This window comes from Eupeodes corollae, chromosome 3, assembly GCF_945859685.1.
Source record: "Eupeodes corollae chromosome 3, idEupCoro1.1, whole genome shotgun sequence".
Classification (NCBI taxonomy): Eukaryota; Metazoa; Arthropoda; class Insecta; order Diptera; family Syrphidae; genus Eupeodes; species Eupeodes corollae.
The window spans coordinates 56,042,979-56,061,245 of NC_079149.1; the positions used below are offsets into that span (position 1 = coordinate 56,042,979).

General features: G+C 32.7%; 3 protein-coding genes across 3 annotated transcripts in view; 2 read left to right on the top strand and 1 right to left on the bottom strand.

The window, feature by feature from the left end:
• Positions 1 to 8,622, top strand: part of LOC129948887 (lysophospholipid acyltransferase 6) — a 46,719-nt gene extending 38,097 nt beyond the window's left edge. Inside the window, exons 2-9 of the mRNA XM_056060038.1 lie at positions 3,658 to 3,881; positions 3,953 to 4,121; positions 4,203 to 4,373; positions 4,428 to 4,778; positions 4,953 to 5,153; positions 5,210 to 5,341; positions 5,411 to 7,606; positions 7,672 to 8,622. Of these exons, the coding sequence (XP_055916013.1) occupies positions 3,658 to 3,881; positions 3,953 to 4,121; positions 4,203 to 4,373; positions 4,428 to 4,778; positions 4,953 to 5,153; positions 5,210 to 5,341; positions 5,411 to 6,097 (1,935 nt within the window). The 3' untranslated portion in view covers positions 6,098 to 7,606; positions 7,672 to 8,622. The remainder of the gene's footprint in view (positions 1 to 3,657; positions 3,882 to 3,952; positions 4,122 to 4,202; positions 4,374 to 4,427; positions 4,779 to 4,952; positions 5,154 to 5,209; positions 5,342 to 5,410; positions 7,607 to 7,671) is intronic.
• A 4,883-nt stretch (positions 8,623 to 13,505) lies between these two features.
• LOC129950232 (josephin-like protein) lies at positions 13,506 to 14,666 on the top strand. The gene is made up of 3 exons (XM_056062101.1): positions 13,506 to 13,755; positions 13,848 to 14,016; positions 14,077 to 14,666. Exons 1-3 carry the CDS (start codon positions 13,662 to 13,664, stop codon positions 14,456 to 14,458), a joined length of 645 nt encoding a protein of 214 aa, XP_055918076.1. The 5' UTR covers positions 13,506 to 13,661; the 3' UTR covers positions 14,459 to 14,666.
• Positions 14,667 to 15,869: 1,203 nt separating this feature from the next.
• On the bottom strand, positions 15,870 to 16,956 carry LOC129949563 (uncharacterized). Its single transcript, XM_056061106.1, has one exon. It carries the CDS (start codon positions 16,790 to 16,792, stop codon positions 16,106 to 16,108), a length of 687 nt encoding a protein of 228 aa, XP_055917081.1. The 5' UTR covers positions 16,793 to 16,956; the 3' UTR covers positions 15,870 to 16,105.
• Between the last annotated feature and the right edge of the window lie 1,311 nt (positions 16,957 to 18,267).

The window sequence follows — 18,267 nt, forward strand, 5'->3', positions numbered from 1 at the left end:
TTAACATGGTTGAAATATTTTATTTTTTTTATTGCTATGACGATTAACGCCTTAGAAGAAAATATTTTCCCGGTCACTTTTGACATACAACTCAAATTTCCTGTAAAAGTGGTCGAAATTGAGCCTCTTGGTTGCCCGAAATAAAAATCTAAAACATAAGCAAACTTATATCTTTATAAAAAAGTTGAATTCTTAATTGTCGTGAAATAAAGCCTAGTTCTTGGGAAAAACAGTACATTATATGCGTTTTATTTTTTCTTTAAACCACATTTTTTAAAAAACACGCTTTAGTTAGCGAATAAAATAAAAGAAAGTCATGTTATACTTTTCTTAAACAGTTTTATCCTTCGCAACTTGTCTATACGGAAGAGCTGAGGCGATAAATTGCATTTCATTTTGCCACAAAACACACATTATTTTGTATTTATAACAATAAAAAAAAACATACATAAATCATACACTTGATTGTGTGCTCTGCGCTTAACCTTAACAAACAAATATTGTTCGTCTTTGGAGTACGGCCTTGAGTGAATTCAGAATATGTATCAACAAACTTCGCATCAACATATATACGACTTATTAAATGAGAATCTGAAAATGTTTATTTTAAAGATATTGGATGCATGAATTATTAATAGTATTTTTTATGTTTCCAAATAAATAGACATAAAACGAATATCTGCTCAGCATACACACGTTTTATACGTATGTACATATACATATGTATATGCATTTAAAAAAAATAATATGTAATAAAATAAAACACTAAAGAAAAAGGAATACATTTGAAGATGAATACGATGGAAAGAACAAGTCTAAAAAATCCTTAAAGTTTGCTTTTCTCTTACGATTAACATAAGGCAATTAAGAATTTGGGATCCTTAACAAAATTTAACCTTGTAATAAGCTTTGTGTTTCTTTTTCTCCTTTTCAATATAATGAGTGTTCATTAAATGTAAGATGTCTTAAAAACAATATCTTATTTGACAATATACACGTTCATACGACGTAAGGGACTTGACTTAACTGGAAAGTAAGTCTTAAAAAATCTTCCAGTTGACTGTAAATATCTGCGTCCAAAAGCTGGGTAGGGTATCCTGAATAGATGAGATTAAAGATACTTTATTGAACGAAATGGTCCAAAATTATTGATAAATACATTTTTGAAAGGATAATTTAAATAATTATTATATTATATTTTAATTAAATCAGTTGTTCTTTTAGATACCCACTGATACCAGAAATAACATTTCTAACAAATTAGTTTGATCTAGAGGTGACTCGAAAAATTAATAAAATATGTAGTTCTTTTTTACCCAACTAGAATTCTTTGTTTTAGGGTCCTTTACTTTATTTCAAAAAGCCGAAGGTGCTTTCAAAATAACACAACCTGTGCCATATGCAAAGGCATTAGGCAGAATTATTCATCATTGTATGACAATTTAACCTCTCCGATGGGCAGCACTGAGACTTTGGCGGTCAATTGAACGATGTTGTTTAAAAAACATAAATAAAGGCCCTAAGATCGAATACCTACTCTGTGAATTATATCACTCAACAGCACCGCAAAGAAGCTAGAACTTCCTCTTCAAAAAAATTATACTCTTTTCGATTTGTTTATATTTGTTTGTATGGAAGGCCTCCTGGCGTCATTTGTGCAATAAAATAATCGAAATACGCCCACCTTTGCTTTAGGCAACACAAACTGTTTTTAGGCTGACTTATTTGTGAAGAATCAATAAATTTTCAAAAAACAAACAAACTGAAGACAAAAACTCTTAATTAGGTTATTTGAATGCAGCTATCAAACCACTTGAGACTGTGAACGTAAAATAAATACAAATAAATCTATTTTTTGTACGGCCAAGACTTGGAACTTCTCAAAATGCAATTTCCAAATTAAAATGACCTTGCAACAGTATTTCATTGAACTACCTAATTATTATCTATGTTATGCCTATATACCATAATGACCATGACCGTGACATTGAAATGATATTTGGGAAATTTTAACTTTGCAATTGAGGCTCTAATATACTTTATACCTGCCTATGAGGCTATTTATTTCTGCAAAATTGCTAAAATAGATAAATAAAATTAAATTATAATGCTAGCCACGTGCCGAATATACGAAAGTTGTCGTAATATATGCACATAAATTGTTTTTATTTAAGTGATGGAAGGTATTATTGTGGGCTAAGATAGAAGCTTTTAAAGGAACATGTTTAGATAAAAAAAACTTTTCTCTATTTTACCATTTTTAAAATCTATATTTTCAAATAAATAATTCAATCTCACTAAATTGCGTTCAAGCTTAAAGACAATTTTATAGTTGTATTGTAGACATAAAGATATTAAGTAGGCAGTTTATTGTAATGGATTGTTTTTTTTATAACATTTGTGGAATCAATTCTTAATTCATGGAGCCACCAACAAAATATAATAACTTAAAACAAGAAAGTTTCGTCGAAAATAAAACGTCAAACATTTAGTCGTTTCGAGAATAACGTAGACCTAAATAAATAAATTAGAAGGAGCAACAGTCCGGTTACAACTAGAACCTAGTGACTTCCAACTCTCGACCATTCCTGTGTGTGAGTAACGTTGTTGAATGGATAGACCTACTCTTTTAAGCCAAATCCAAACGGCTAATTTGACAAAGCAGTTCTTATGACATGATTTACTCTTAGAGGATTAGTCAATTTGTCACAAGAGGCAGCACCCGTTAAAGTAGCTGGCACAGGAAGGGATTGAACCCAATACCTCTAGCATGACAATCCTACGCACTAGCCATCACCCTACTACCATGATGGTAATATTAAGTACCCAGATACAAATTCTTTATAACAAATGACAAGTACAAAATTTAGGTTTTAAGTCTCCCGAGAAAAAACGTATATTTGTGCGCAATAAATATAACTTACCCCTTTACAATTCCAAATAGCTGATGTTCTATTCGTAGACTTGTAGTAAACATAGATTCCTTTGAGCCTGCTTAGTCAAATTAATATTAATTCAAATCTCCGTAGCCTACGTTCCAGTCCTTTTTTCTATCTTTCTTTTTATTGAACCTATGACTTTTAAATGATGCAATGCATTCCTTTGATTTTAATATAAGTAAACCATCACTTTAAAAACAGCCCTCTTTGACATTCCCTCCAAGTTTAAGTTTAAGCTCAAATTAGCTCGTTAATTCTAGGTTAAGTTTAAGCCTGTACTAAGCTAACAAAACTTTTATTTTACATACATTTTCAATTTGTTGAGTGCATTCACTGATTTTATTTTCCAACTCCAAAGTAAAGATGTTTGCTTTGATCTCTTAATCTACAAATATTACAGGCATGCGCTTAACCTTACACCCGCAATAATCAATTTTGAGCTCAGTCAAAAACGTTGCTATCTATAAAACATTAAAATCGACTAACCAAGTTCTTGAAACCAGATAACGAGTTGCATTTTCGATTTACTCAATGTTTTCTCTCGGATTAATTTGATATTCATTAGAAATTTCCTACCCCAATCTTTCTATAACTTTCATCTAGTTCTCAAAGATATATTTATAGAAAATTATTTAAGCTTTACTTACTAAGTGTATAGTTAATAAGTTTCTCCTGATGACACAAACAAATGTAATCAATTTCTTTTTATTTCTTGCAGGTAAACTTCATACTATGCCAAATATCAGCTTTATTCCTGGCTTCGCTCTTCCGATCAGTGTTACATCCTTCCAGGGTATCTTCCATCGTTCGACACACATTTGGCCTTTCAATAGGTCTTGTTTTCGGATACATTTGTTTTGGACAACAAGCCATTCATATAGCCGGACTTCCATCAGTATGCTATCTCGTAATACGCACACAAAATCCTGCGGTTGTTCAAAAGTATGTAAAAACTAAAATGTTTAATTAAGAACAAAAAAAAAACAATTTATTAATATTAAATCTCCCTGAAGGGCCGTCATGATAGTTGCTATGACCTATTTACTATGTATACATTTGCATCGTCAAATCTATGACTACGGTTCGTGTTCGTTGGACATAACCGGACCTCTTATGGTTATAACCCAGAAAGTTACTAGTCTGGCATTCAGTATACATGATGGTTTCCTTAAGGAACAAAAGGTAAATATTTTGTTTTTGGTTTGATTAAAAAAAAATTTAAAAACATGTAATTAAATATGTTTATTTTTATATTTTTTAAAGGATATGACTAAAGCTCAACAATATCACTCACTACAAAAACTTCCATCAGCACTCGAATACTTTTCTTATGTATTGAACTTCCAAGGTCTGATGGCGGGACCGTTAGTTTTCTACCGAGACTACATCGAATTCATTGAAGGATATAATTTGCTCAAGAGTCCAACATCAAATGTTAGTAATTCTGCTTTAAAAATTTGTATTAATATACTAAACATATATTTTAAGGGCAATTTGGATAATGGAAATACAAAGGAAATAATCATTGAACCATCACCAACGAAGGCTGTGATAAAGAAAGTTATTGGCAGCATGGTTTGTGCCTTTATATTCATGAAATTCGTCAAGGTGTATCCTATTAAAACGCTTAAAGATCCTGAATATATATCAAATACAGCTCTTCCTTACAATTTATGGTATATCATGATGTCAACAACGATTATACGTTTTAAGTATTATCATGCATGGTTACTAGCTGATGCTATATGCAATAATGCAGGTTTAGGATTTGCTGGCTATGATAAGGATGGAAATTCTAAATGGGATCTCATAACTAATATTAACGTGTTATCATTTGAGGTAAACTTTGAAGTAGTTTCCGACAAGCGTATAAAATTCTAAAGCTAGTTTTTAATTTGGAAAATACACCTGTCAAGTTTTTATTTTGATTTGATTGCATTTCCAAATCAAACATTTTCTATCGAATTCTTTTTTAAGAATTATTTAACTAAAACTTTTTCATATCTATTATAGTTTGCATCAAACTTCCGTGATGCAATTAATAACTGGAATATTGGAACAAACATTTGGCTCCGAAGCACAGTTTATGACCGGGTACCCAAAAAGTACGGCACTATGCTTACATTTGCTTTAAGCGCTGTTTGGCACGGTTTTTATCCCGGATACTACCTGACATTTGCTACTGGTGCAGTTTTCGTCACAGCTGCACGATTTGTAAGCTTAAAGCAACAAAATTTCAAAAATCATATTTGATGATAAATTTATTTCAGGCTAGGCGTATGTTCCGCCATAGATTCCAGAGGACACAGTATACACGAATGTTCTATGATATTTTAACATGCTTGACAACTCGTATTTTTATGGGTTATGCAACATTTCCATTTGTTCTTCTTGAGTGTATGGTAAGTGTTTCGAGAGCATCATTCAAATAAATGTAGTTTCTTATTAACATTTTCTCTCCATCTTTACAGGTCAGCGTAAGATTGTACCTGAAAGTTTTTATGTGCCTTCATATAATTGCAATTGCTACTTTTACTATATTGCCAAAATTACTTCGCGGCGATAAACATTCGAAAATACCATCGAATGTCACATCAGATGTTAACAATTGCAATATAAATCAAAATCATCATCCGAATAATCAAATAACAAACAATGATCTCATCCAGGAGAAGTTGTCAGCTATTGCGGCCGAGACGGAGTTGAATACCGAATCAGCTGACACTTCAGACGATCCATCACATACAATTGCTAAAAAACGATTAATTTTATCTCCAAACCGACAAGCCTCTACAAATATACCAACAGCTCTTGCTGCAATCAGCATCACTCACGATCAATGCGAAATGGATAATTTGTCTATTAAAATCAAAGAGAAAATCGATATGGAGGCGAAAAATATCGAGGAATTTATTGATAAGACTGTTAACGAAACGGTGTCTGGTATCGTTGAGTTTAAAAACGATTTAATGCGCGACAGCGATAAGATATTCATATCAAAAGATGGTATTCGTAAACGTATCATTGGTGCTAACGATAACAAAGGTGGTTCTGAACGTGTCGATGCATTCCTTAAAAAGGAAATCGATGCAATTAATGCTGTTGTTCAACAGGCAAATGTTTTTCCTGTTGTTCTAAGCAATGGTCATGCAAAATAGTATTTAACGAAACATGACTTTTATTAAAAAAAAAAATCAGGACCATACAAATGCTTAAAGAATAAACCTTTGTTGCTGTTCAAGCTCCCGCTTTACAAAACCTAAACATTAAACATACTAATTCACAAACGCCTTTTGCCACACTACATAAAATACCTTTTTAAATATATAAATAACAACAAAATACACAATTTACTTACGCACGAATATACCTTACATATATTTACACAAAAAGATAAAACTATCACACTGATTTTAAATAAAACGTCGTCGCAGCAATGTTTTTATACAACTTCGAGATACAAAAACAAACAAACAAAAAAGAAAACAAAATGATATTATATTTATTTTTATTTTTTACAATGTTCTACATTTTCACAGATTTTTAAGCTAACGAAAAACATTGTACTAAAGAGAACAAAACAAAAGAAACATTTTTATCGATAAAAGTTATAAAAATATACATATTTAATGATTTAAACAAAAATGACAAAGTATGGAATTTCGAATTTCGATATCGAACGTAATTTATTTATATTTGCTCTTCCTATTTGAAGCTTTTCACTTAAATTAATTAATTAATTAGACTTGTCAAGAAAACAACTTGAGCGCTGCATGTCCTTTCTGAATTCTATGATATTTACCTAATTCTTGAACGTTTGTTTAGATAAATTATATTGATAAGCTTTCGTTGGCTTTGTTAGTTGTCATAACTTATAAGCAAAACGTGGGTCAGCAAACATAGACCCAATAAAAACACATCACAGTAGCAGTAAGGTCCCAAAAAAGAAATGAGTTCGCTACAAATTGCGGATGAAATCCCAATTTCGTTTCGGGTTTAATTCTGCCTTTTATCTCTAGTTTTCATTCCCCCGTATGATGAACTGGACAGTTGTACCATGATCTTTAATTTATTCCAAAGCAGTTTCCACTTACTTGCGACAATTTATTTGATGAATATATTTTATTCGAGGTAGAAAAGTTGTTATACCGAGATATCCGTGGTTAACAGATTTGTAAAATAAAATTTGTGTAATAAAAGTCAACCGTCTTACCAGTAGAAAATGCACATTTCCTTTGGAATAGTCGTACATGGAACGTTTGTAATGTTATATATTTTGGTTTACGCAAAACCTTGCACCGAATTCAAGTCCAAAAACAAAAATAAAATATGCAATGCGTAGAATATGTAAAATGATTATAAAAACCGTGTTTTTTTAAATTGTTTTTAATATTTAATAGCTAATATTTGTTTTTATTTTTAAGGAATATTTTTTTAAATCTTGTCTCCATTAAAAGGAACAGCTGGATACCATTCTTTGGATGCAGTCTTTTTTCACACAAGTTCTTTTATTTTGTCTTTGTTTCAAAAACGAAAAATTTCCAAGATATAGCTTTCGTAGGACTAACTGCGGAATTAATGTTTGGCATAATTTGGATTTACCTAAAATACATCGTGGATAAAAGGAACTGTTACTTGCCTTATTTCATTTAAATCCATCTACAAAAGTAATTTATTTCATTTAAATTTTTGATCGAAACATTTAAATTCAGAATTTTCTAACCTTTTTCAGATTTTCACCAGCACGTTTTGTGGATTGTATTATATGGCACAAAGGAGTCAAGATATGGAACAATTGGAATTTCTTAAAATTTTGATGACCATATAATTTGAAAGTGAAATTAGGGGTGTAAAGAAACTATAAGGAACTTCACTTTAAAAGATTTAGTCGACTTACAACAAAAAAGTTAAATTGTCAACAATAGACAAATTATAGCGAAACATGTCTTCAAATTAGTATCATAAAATCAAGATTTTAATTTTCGATCTTATCATTCGTATCAAACAAACTTCCTAAAGCAACAATTTAAATTGTGAATAGAACATCACAAGGACTAGAAGCATGCTAATTTTCGATAGTTTCTAGGGTTTAAAAAAAAGATCCAAGGCCAGCTGTAATTTTGAACTAAATTTAAACTGTTATTAATTATTATATCTAACTATTATAAATTAGCATGCTTCTTGTTACTAACAATTTGCGAACCTATTAATATCATAAAATGAAGGGACTCAAGCAAACCAACAAATTTATTATACAATTTAATTAAACTTTAACTCTATTTGTTAAATTTTTAACAATGAGAAATACAACACAGAAAATATGTACATATATGTTTACATATAAGTGAGATCAATAAATTTATTGATTATTGGAAAATTTGCCAATTTTTTAAAAATATAAACAAATTTATACTAAAGTATATATTGGTGTACTTTAAAAGTACAGACAAATTTGAATTTTCAAATCTATTGATGTATAGTGTAGGTAAAATACAAATGTATATTATTTAATAATAACGCTTTACTTGTGAAAAGTTAAACTTAAATAAAGAAAATACTTTATATAAGTGTATGTAAAATTGTGAACAAAAAGAGCATATTGAAAACTAAAAAATGAATTTTATTAAATTTTGTGTTATTTAATCACTGACTGAAAATAAAAAGAAAATATATATTAAAAAGACTTAAGTGTTTGCAACTTAACTATTCAATGACGATTCATAGTGTCTAAAAAAATTAAATACAAAATTTTATTTTATGCGTATTAAGTGATTCATAGACAAACAAAAGTTGATTCTTATAATCTAATAATATTCGTAGTCTTATTGTGGGTAGGTACAATTATTTTTAACGCGGTTACAAATTAATATTTGATAACGTGTAAAATAAGAAATGTATGCAATAGTACGAAAAAGGACCTCTTAAATCCAAAAACTGAGTTTGATAATTTAAAACTAAGTTAAAACTATTATCCGCCTTGAAAACAATTGGTGGAGGCAGGTTTTCTTCAGTGGCGAGGACTGTGAGACTTGGATTTGTATCTAGTTTTCAAACAATCTGAGAAATTCAAGGCTATAAGTTTTCATAGAAATTAAAAACTTGAGGTAGAACGCAAAACGATAGTTATGGGAGAGTCATCTAGCCGTACGGAATAATAAATAAAAGAATAAAATGGAAACTCTATGTATACAAAACCTTTAGTATTATCTTGTAACCTTTCTTTTACGTTAGGTAGTGTTGGTTTATATAAATAAAAATAAATAAGGTGACTCAACTTGCCTTCGAGGAGTAGGGCCTAGTGACTTACAACGCTTAACCATTCCTGTGTGAGAGTAATGTTGTCACTTGTCAGGGATGGAGGGGACCTACAGTTTTTTAATTCCGAATCCGAACGACTAATTTTATGACAAGAATTACGCTTGTAGTCTTTGTCATTTCTCATAAAAGGCAGTACTCGTGAAAAAAATCGTTAGACATTGAAGTTCAATTTGACGACAACTGCAAAGCCCATGAACCAGCTTATACCCATAAATTCTGCAATTCTGAGGAGATAGCTGAGATCATTAACAACTTGAAGCCGAAGAAGTCAACTGAAATGGACGGGATTTCCAACTATATCCTGAAAAGACTTCCTCAAGTTTTTTTTTGATAATCTTGACTATTATCATAAACAACTACATCAACAACGGCTACTTTAAAAAAAGTGGTAGACATCCAAAAAAGTGGCAATTTCGAAGAAAGGCAGTACCAATATGATCTCCAACTACAGGCCTGTATCACTCCTCAACAACATCAGCAAAATTCTAGAAGAAGTCATTTTAAAGAGACTGAAGAAATTCTGCAACGAGCATAGCATCATTCCCGGCATGCAGTTTGGATTCCGACAGGCTCACTCAACGATCCATCCACTTCTAAAGTTTCAATCCGACGTCACCGCTGCTGCTCTCAATAGCCATTGAGCCACAGTTGGATGCTATCTGGATGTCGAGAAAGCTTTCGACAGCGTATGGATTGAGGCCCTCATCCATAAGCTCCGAATTTTTAATATCCTACAGCCAATAATACAAATTTTGTTGTCTTTTGTTTCTTTCAGAAACTTCTTCGCAGAAATAGATAGTTGCAAGCCAACGATTAGAGACGTAAAGGCTGGAATAAAAACGGATTTTGAGAACCTGCTGTTTGCGGATGACTCACTCACGTATTCGTCCTCCATGCTTCCTACGATCGCAGCCCGAAGAGTAGAAGCACACATAAGCAGACTTTACAAATACTACCAGAAGTGGGGAATAAGGATAAATACCTCCAAATCGGAACTGGTATGCTTCCGGAGACCTGTCACCAACAACAGCCGCTGTAGATCGGCGGCAGTGGCCCGAAACCTTTTTCTGACGTTCCCGGATGGATCAAGCATTAAAGCCAAGAAGAACGCCAAATACCTGGGAATACACTTCAATGAGCTGCTGCACTTCGACCCTCACTCTAAGGCTGTGATCACAAAAGCTAACATCGCACCCCATCGAGTTCATCCTCTCTTGAAGAAGAAAACTGGATTCAGTTAACCAACGAAAATGTTGATATACAAACAACTGCTAAGACCGGTTATCAACTACGGTTTTCCGATATGGTTCACCATATCAAAAACTGAAATGGAAAGACTTAAAGTCTTCGAGAGGAAGATACTAAGGATATGCACCGATCTACAATTCAACCATCAACGACAGAAGCACTATAGTAATCGTAGAGTCTACGAAGAAGCTGAAATCAAGCCACTTGACCAGTTCCTTGCACATGCAGCAAGGAAGATAATCACCAAAGTCGCCAGCCACCCTAACCAATTAATGAGAAGGATGACCAATAAGGAACGACACCCGGACCGAGATACCTTTGTGGTATGGATATCTTGGACAAACTTCCCACTGACGACGACGTTTCCTTCTATGCTGGCCTGGAGTCAGCATACTACCGCGGCTGAACACCACCACACCCAACCAACCTCCATCAGGACAACCGGGGCTGAACAACCCGAGATGAACCCCGCCAACGACACTCTTTTTTTAGCCATCGACTTCATGTTAAACACATGCTCATTTTTGTAATTCATCAATGTATAAAGTTAGGCCCCCTTTGTGCCAACAAATGTTTTAATTAAAGTGATTGTTAAATATTATTTATGTTAGAATCAAGCCAAGTGTATATCAATTTTTTATGGTTCAATAAATTAAAATGTAAAAAAAAATCTCTAGATGGCATAGACAGGGATTGAACACTAGATAGTCCAACGCACTAACCATCAATCATCAGGCACGGGTACTAGGGAAGGGCAAGTTATAGGGCCGGTTATAGCTATATCAGTAAAATCCAAATTTTTGTTTTTAAATTTTAAACATGTTACAGATTTTTTTTCTAGCAAAAGAGTGATGCAATAAGATGAATCCTATATTTAAGTAATTTTTTTTCAAAAAGAATCAATTCATTTAAAGTTCTATTTGATTTATAAGGGGCCGGTTATAGCTATCAGTAAAATCCATCAGTAAAATTTTTGTTTTTAGTTTTTGAGCGTGTTATAGATTTATTTCTAACAAAAGATTGATGCAATAAGATGAATCCTATATTGAAGTATTTTTTTCAAAAAGAAACAATGCATTTAAAGTTTTATTTAATTTATAAATCCATTTTAATTTTTTTAATGATGAAATTTCATTTTACTGAACAGCTGACTGCCAAAAGTCAAAAGAAATTCCATTTCGTTTTATTGTTCGTGTTTCAATTTTTTGCTGTTCCGATCACATCATTAAAAATTTTACTGATGAAAGCAACAGCAAAAAAATTGTCTGAGGCGCGAAGCTCGATGTTATGATCGAAAGTAAACAACATTTTCCTAGCTTAATTGGGAACAACTCGAGTCTCTCAATAAGTGAAAAATATTCGCCATGTATCTTCCGAGCATGGAAAAGCGGGTGTACTTGAAAGCGTCGTATTTTTTGAGAAGATCTTTTATTTATTATACACAAAGCTGTTGCAACCAATAAATTTTGTTCATTTTTTGCACGACCCATGATAAGATCAACTTAATTTCACAGAAGCACAAACGATAACAAACAAATGAATAACAAAACGAACTCTTCAAATAGAAACTTCAAAGTGACATTTAATTTAATGACGTAAATTTACTGATTGCTATGATCGCTCATCAGTAAAACATTTCAAATTTCTCCTGTTTCAAATTTTACTGATGCATTTTACTGATAGCTATAACTGGCCCCTAAATCTATTTTAATTATGAAATTTCATTTTACTGAACTGCTGACTGCTAAAAGCCAAACAAAATTTCATTTCGTTTTACTGCTGCTACTTTTGGTATTCCAATTTTTTACTGTTCCGATCACATCGTTAAAAATTTTATTATGAAACAACAGTAAAAAAATTGCGCCAAGCTCGATGTTATGATCGAAGGAAAAGAATATTAATGACGTAAACTTAGGCGCCAGTTATAGCTATCATTGAAATTGATCCGGACAAAATTTTGAATCGACATTTGACGGTATTTCCCTTTAATTAGATATGAAAATTTTATACTGATCGATCGAAAATCACACAAAGAATTTTTTTGAGAAAAAAAGTGTAAATACGCATTTATTTTTCTCTAAAAATATATTTTCGGACGGAAATTCATTTTCCTGAACCGCTGATACTTTTATGTTCAAAAGTGAAACGAAACGTTCCACTGAAACGTGTTCCAATTTCACACAATTCCAATGACTGATTTCTGTCAGTAAAAGTTTTTCAGTGGATTTTAAGCAGGACATTTTTTTCAAAGGCAGAAGTTTTTAATGAAAGATATTTACGACCTGCCAAACAAATTACAATGTTTGTTTTCAATGATGAAAACCAATGATAGCTATAACTGGCACCTTACTGTTGGTGTTCCAATTTTTTACTGTTCCGATAACATCATTAAAAATTTTAGTGATGAAAGCAACAGTAAAAAAATTGCTCGATGTTATGATCGAAAGTGACATTTAGTTTAATGGCGTAAATTTATGATTGCTGGTAGAGATTGATGAAGTAAAATTCCGAATTTAAAGTTTATGACACTTTGGAAAGTAATCAGTTGCCTTGGTCAAAATTTAAGTTCAAAGAAAGCAGTCGATTGCAAATGAAGTCCCTTATATTATCTGAACCTGTCCATAGTTTGCTATCCATTTTCGTAAGACTGACAAAAAAAATCAGTTTAACAACTTAGTTTGACAGATGTTGAATTCCAGCCCTATTACTACTTCAGGTAGAAAAATAGTCTGCTTCTAAGTACATTTTTCACTTTTGGTAGCAATTTTATCCATCCTTCTTAAATATCCTCCTTTTTTTAACCTCAGTCAATGAACGCATATTATTAAAATTAAATTTATAAAAATATTTAAATATTAAATATTGAACCATGATTGTGCAACTCGCCCTTAACATAGATGAACTTAAAAAGGTCACAGTTCCCAAACAAACCTTCTGCCTTTGGGATTCCCCTAATCCAAAATCTGAACAACCCAAATATTTTTTTATTCTGTCATCTCACTATCAGTTGACTTGTCAAAAGTCACAAGTCACAATTCACAACTGTTTTGTAAACAAAATTGTAAGTCATAAAAGCTTACTTAGCTATTTTTGTTAAAAATTGTAAAACTTCTCGTGAAAAATTCGTTTAATTCATTAACTGAAAATACAACAAAAATGGTGACTAACAGTTTGTCAGGTGACGAAATTTACCATGAAAGACAACGGTATCAACTTTGTGCCCTACATGCCCTCAATAACTTATTTCAATGTACGTATACCTTTGTTTAAACTATTTTCAAATTTGATACCAAAATACGCATTGCAATTGAATTTATTTGGAATCTCTTTTGCCTTTACCAGCTGACATATATACAAAAGCACAACTCGACGAGGTGTGTAAGAATCTCAGCCCCAAAGTCTGGATAAATCCACATCGATCTGTCCTTGGCCTCGGCAACTATGACGTCAACGTGATTATGACTGCACTACAAGAAAGAGGATGTGAAGCTGCCTGGTTTGATAAACGAAAGTAAAATTAAAAACCAAATAGCAAATAACAGCGAATTCATAATTAGTTTTTATTTTTCAGAGATCCATCTTGTATAAATCTGGAGGAAGTTGTTGGCTTTATTCTTAACATCCCCGCTGACTACAAATTCGGTTATGTTACTCTGCCCATTAAAAAAAGACACTGGATAGCGGTAAGGAAAGTCAATAATGGACAATATTATAATCTGGACTCTAAACTAGATTCACCAAATTGCATTGGCGACCAAGATAGTCTTTTAAGTTTCCTACGGCTACAACTCGAGTCCAATGACCGAGAACTGTTTATTATAGTACAAGCAAGCGAAAGTGACAACGCACAAAAATGGCTCAAAAATTCATCTGAAAGTTCCGTAGAAGAAGCAACTGAAACTGTTGCGACAGATTCTTTAGAAACTGAAGCAATTGAAAACGAGGTTGTGTGATAGTAATGTTGATTTTGTTTTGGATGTGTATACTTTAACTTGAACAAAAATACCTACTAGCAATTTTATTCGCAATATATTATAAATATTACTGAATGCAGATGGAAATTTAGTCTACGAAAAAGTTTTGAATTCCTAAATTTACCAGTTTTAGAAAGAATTGTAAATGTTATTTAAAAGAATAATTAAATTAATTCCTCATTACGAAGTTTGTTTTTGTTTTATTTTTCTATATGAATTTCTATCGATTGGTTTCTGAGAGTACGGTATAAATGAAATTGAATAGGAATAGATGAAAGGTCTTATTGTCTGTAGTCCAAACAAATCGTCTCTAATTCACAAAGTCTTCAATAGATCAGATCAGATGCAGGAGACCAATTTTGAGGGTGAATAGGAGTTATATTTACAAACCATTATTCACCATTGAACTCAATTGGTAACAAAATACATCAAAAACGCAATGAAAGGTCTTAAAACCTGCGCCACAGCCAGGAAATTACGTTCCGTTGGGAAGATAAAAGCAGGTCAGCATACGTTGGGTTACCATACCGATGACACTTGCAGTGGTTGTAGCGATTAGGAAGAGCCTGAAGGCACTTCTCACTTCCTATGTTATGTCTACACTACAAAATATGAATTCTTAGGTAGATATATCTTCAATAACCTTGAGGAGCTCAAAGACCATTCCAGAAAACAGTCTCTTAGACTTTATGAAAGCCTCCAATGATAAGCAATAATTATTATAGGTTACCAATTTTCTTTAAGCGAGTTACAATTGTATCAAAAACGGTTCAACATTGATCTGAGTGGCAATAACTAAATGAATTGCAGTCCCAAATTTAGTTTATGATTTTTTCTGGTTGAATCATCAATCGACATCACCATCGGATTCCGGTCCTGTCTTCCTTTTTTTAGTAAGTAAATTCCACCTATCCCCATAACAAGCGACCTAATTAATTGTGCACCAATGTTTTAGGCAGCCTGGTCTACGATATCTCACCACTCTGTTGTCTTTTAAAGAATGTGCTGTTTCTATTTATTCAAAACGGATCGTCAGTTGGTTTACCTGCCCACTTAAGTTGTCAATATGTGCTTAAAAAAAGATTACATACAGTTCATAATTGTATCACCTCAGGAATCGTGATGTAAATAGCGTCTACTTTAATTATGGTAAATTTTCAAAACATTTGCTCGACCTCACAATCCGGAATGTGTTCTGCCTTTTCTCTTATCATAATCGCAGTTGCTTCATACAATCACTTCGTAACAACAAAAGTTGGTATTTAGAAACAGAATTCTAATAAGTTAGAGCTCACCTCGCTAAGCTATCAAAATCTTCAATTTTTTCTTTCTACGGAAATCCAAACCAATTCAATCTAGTTTTTCTTGAATTCCAAAGAAAACACATTGGTTATTGTTCTTAAAAAATATATGTATATTTATTTGTCGCTTTTTATGTAAAAAATATAAACAGAAAAAAAGAACATTGGAATGTTTAAAAAACTACTTTACAAAATAATGTGAAGGCACTTTCTTTAGTGGATCGAACTTAAAATTATAAACAAAATTAAATTAAGACAAACATAAGCTTAATTTGATATGGACGGTTTCTAAAAACGTTGGATTAACTCTTTGGAATATTTGCACTTAAATATCCGTTTGAACTCCTTCGCCATAACGTCTGGTATTGTAGTCGTTGGCGTAATCGTTAACCTCGCGATTGCCGATCTCGTTCAAGCGCTTATAGCGCTCACGTCGTGCCTCCACCATGTAGAGGATACCAGCTGGCATTAGGAACGCACTGCCAATGCATGCCAGTGCGAAGGCCCAGCCCATGTCGTTGTTCTGCCAGTGGGGCATCCAGTCTCTCCGGTCGCCATTGGCACCGAAAATTAAAGCCGCCAGCATTCCACAAAATGAGCCAAACACTTCAACTGCCCCAATCGTTAGAAGTAAGAACACATATCTATCGTCGTTGCGAGAACATCGCAGGAATCCCAATGTTAGTGGGAAGGCCACCAAACAGGCGACAAAGCACAGCGTTGCAAAGAACTGAACGGCAATGTAGAATCCAGGAAGCAAGTAATCGTGAATAATGTAGTATTCCTCTTCGAATACCCACATGCAACCCGTGAAACGTGTGTCGTAGAATCGATGGACATCTTGGAAATTATTGAAGCACACTTCCCACAGGCCGAGATTTAGAAACTTGGGATTTGCCAGTTTGCCATCGGTGACCAACCAATATGGCGAGAAGAAAGCAATCACAACAAAGATTGCTGATGCTGTGGATATTCCCAGGGCTATTCGAGTGTTTTTGTTACTAGCTCCCATTTTTGTTTTGATGTCTTTTAGTTTGTTTTGAGTTCTTTTTGGGTAGATTAAATATGAGATTCGAAATAAATTGGAAAGTGATGAATAATTCCACGCCCTAAAATTTACAAACACCACACACAAAATAGAATCGTTTCGTTTTCGTTATGATTGACTATGACTTTATAATTGACAAGTATTTTTCGATTGGCAGTTGCCAGCAGTGGAAAATAATGTCAGATTGAGATGGAAGCGTTCACGCTTACAACCAATTGACGGCTTGGATACATTTTTATTAGGAGAGTGAGTCCGTTTTGAGTCCGTAAGCGAAGTTTAAAAAATGGATTAACACCTGCTTTCGTCAGTTTAAATGACTTTATTGGTCGTTTACATGTATTTGCACTTCGAAGTTTGCAGAGAGAGAGAAGAGCCGAACGTCTTGAAAAATGCAGATTATAGGAATTTTTATTATTATAGGAAAATTAAAGAGAAGACATTGCATTTTGTTTCTGAAAATATGAAATAAACTTCTGCATTATCATTTTGAGAATGTGGAAAAACAATGTGTACCAAGAATATGTATATTTGTTTGCTTTTAAGGTTTATTTATTAACACATTCGTAAAGACCTGTGGTGACACTATATAGTATTTTGTAGAAAGTACAAAAATCACCACTTTGGTATTCTCTCTCACTTTTTGGTCATAGCATTATGTATCTGCATCCCTCTAAATCTACTTTAAAAACTACATTAACAAGGCTTTTCGCTAGTAAAATTCCTTTAAGGGGTATTTAAAGTTGTTCAGCGATTTCAACGCCCATACCGAACGGAATCTTGGAGTCCCTAGCAAATCATGAATAATAACAATTTTGTACAGTATTTCAGTTTAAGGGCCCTATTATAACTCATGAATCACAAGAAAAATTGATGAATGTGACTATGAAACGTCAAAAAATCGGTGAATTGAAATCTCTAAAACCACTACATAACTTTCAATATTATCTCTCAAAATCGGTCGAACTGTACTTTTTCGTAGCTTTGAATAAAATCGCTTGAATGTTAAAAAAACGAAAATAAAAATAATTAATGTAAAGTTACGGTCCAGTTTATTTTCATTGTTGTTCACATGTTTTTCTTCTTGTTAATTAGGTGTAGACATTATCTGCATTGATCTACGCTGCACAATTTCTAGCTCACAGTAAATCAAGAACTTCTATTAAATCTTCTAAAACAGTATTTTGGAAAAAATCCTGCTTAAAGCCATTTTCTATAAAATTTTGACAATATCCAATTATGAGAATTCGCAGCGCACTTGCAAGTTTTATAATAGGTTGATTTAAACTGTTTCAGACTCCACGCAATGGCAAGTTTTAGAAAGAGTGGAATTGAGTTGTTCCAGGCTCCTAAGATTAATCTGGTTTGAAGGATATTAATAGCACGATTTTTGAAATATAAATGTGACGCAAAATTAACAAAAATATTAGATAAATTGCAAG

What these genes read in the sequence shown, in the direction of transcription:
- LOC129949563 (XM_056061106.1), bottom strand. Translation starts at nt 16,792, where the DNA reads ATGGGAGCTAGTAACAAAAACACTCGAATAGCCCTGGGAATATCCACA.
- LOC129950232 (XM_056062101.1), top strand. Translation starts at nt 13,662, where the DNA reads ATGGTGACTAACAGTTTGTCAGGTGACGAAATTTACCATGAAAGACAA. An exon ending in CCTCAATAACTTATTTCAAT is followed by an intron (nt 13,756 to 13,847) that starts GTACGTATACCT and finishes TGCCTTTACCAG; the next exon opens with CTGACATATATACAAAAGCA. An exon ending in GCCTGGTTTGATAAACGAAA is followed by an intron (nt 14,017 to 14,076) that starts GTAAAATTAAAA and finishes TTTATTTTTCAG; the next exon opens with AGATCCATCTTGTATAAATC.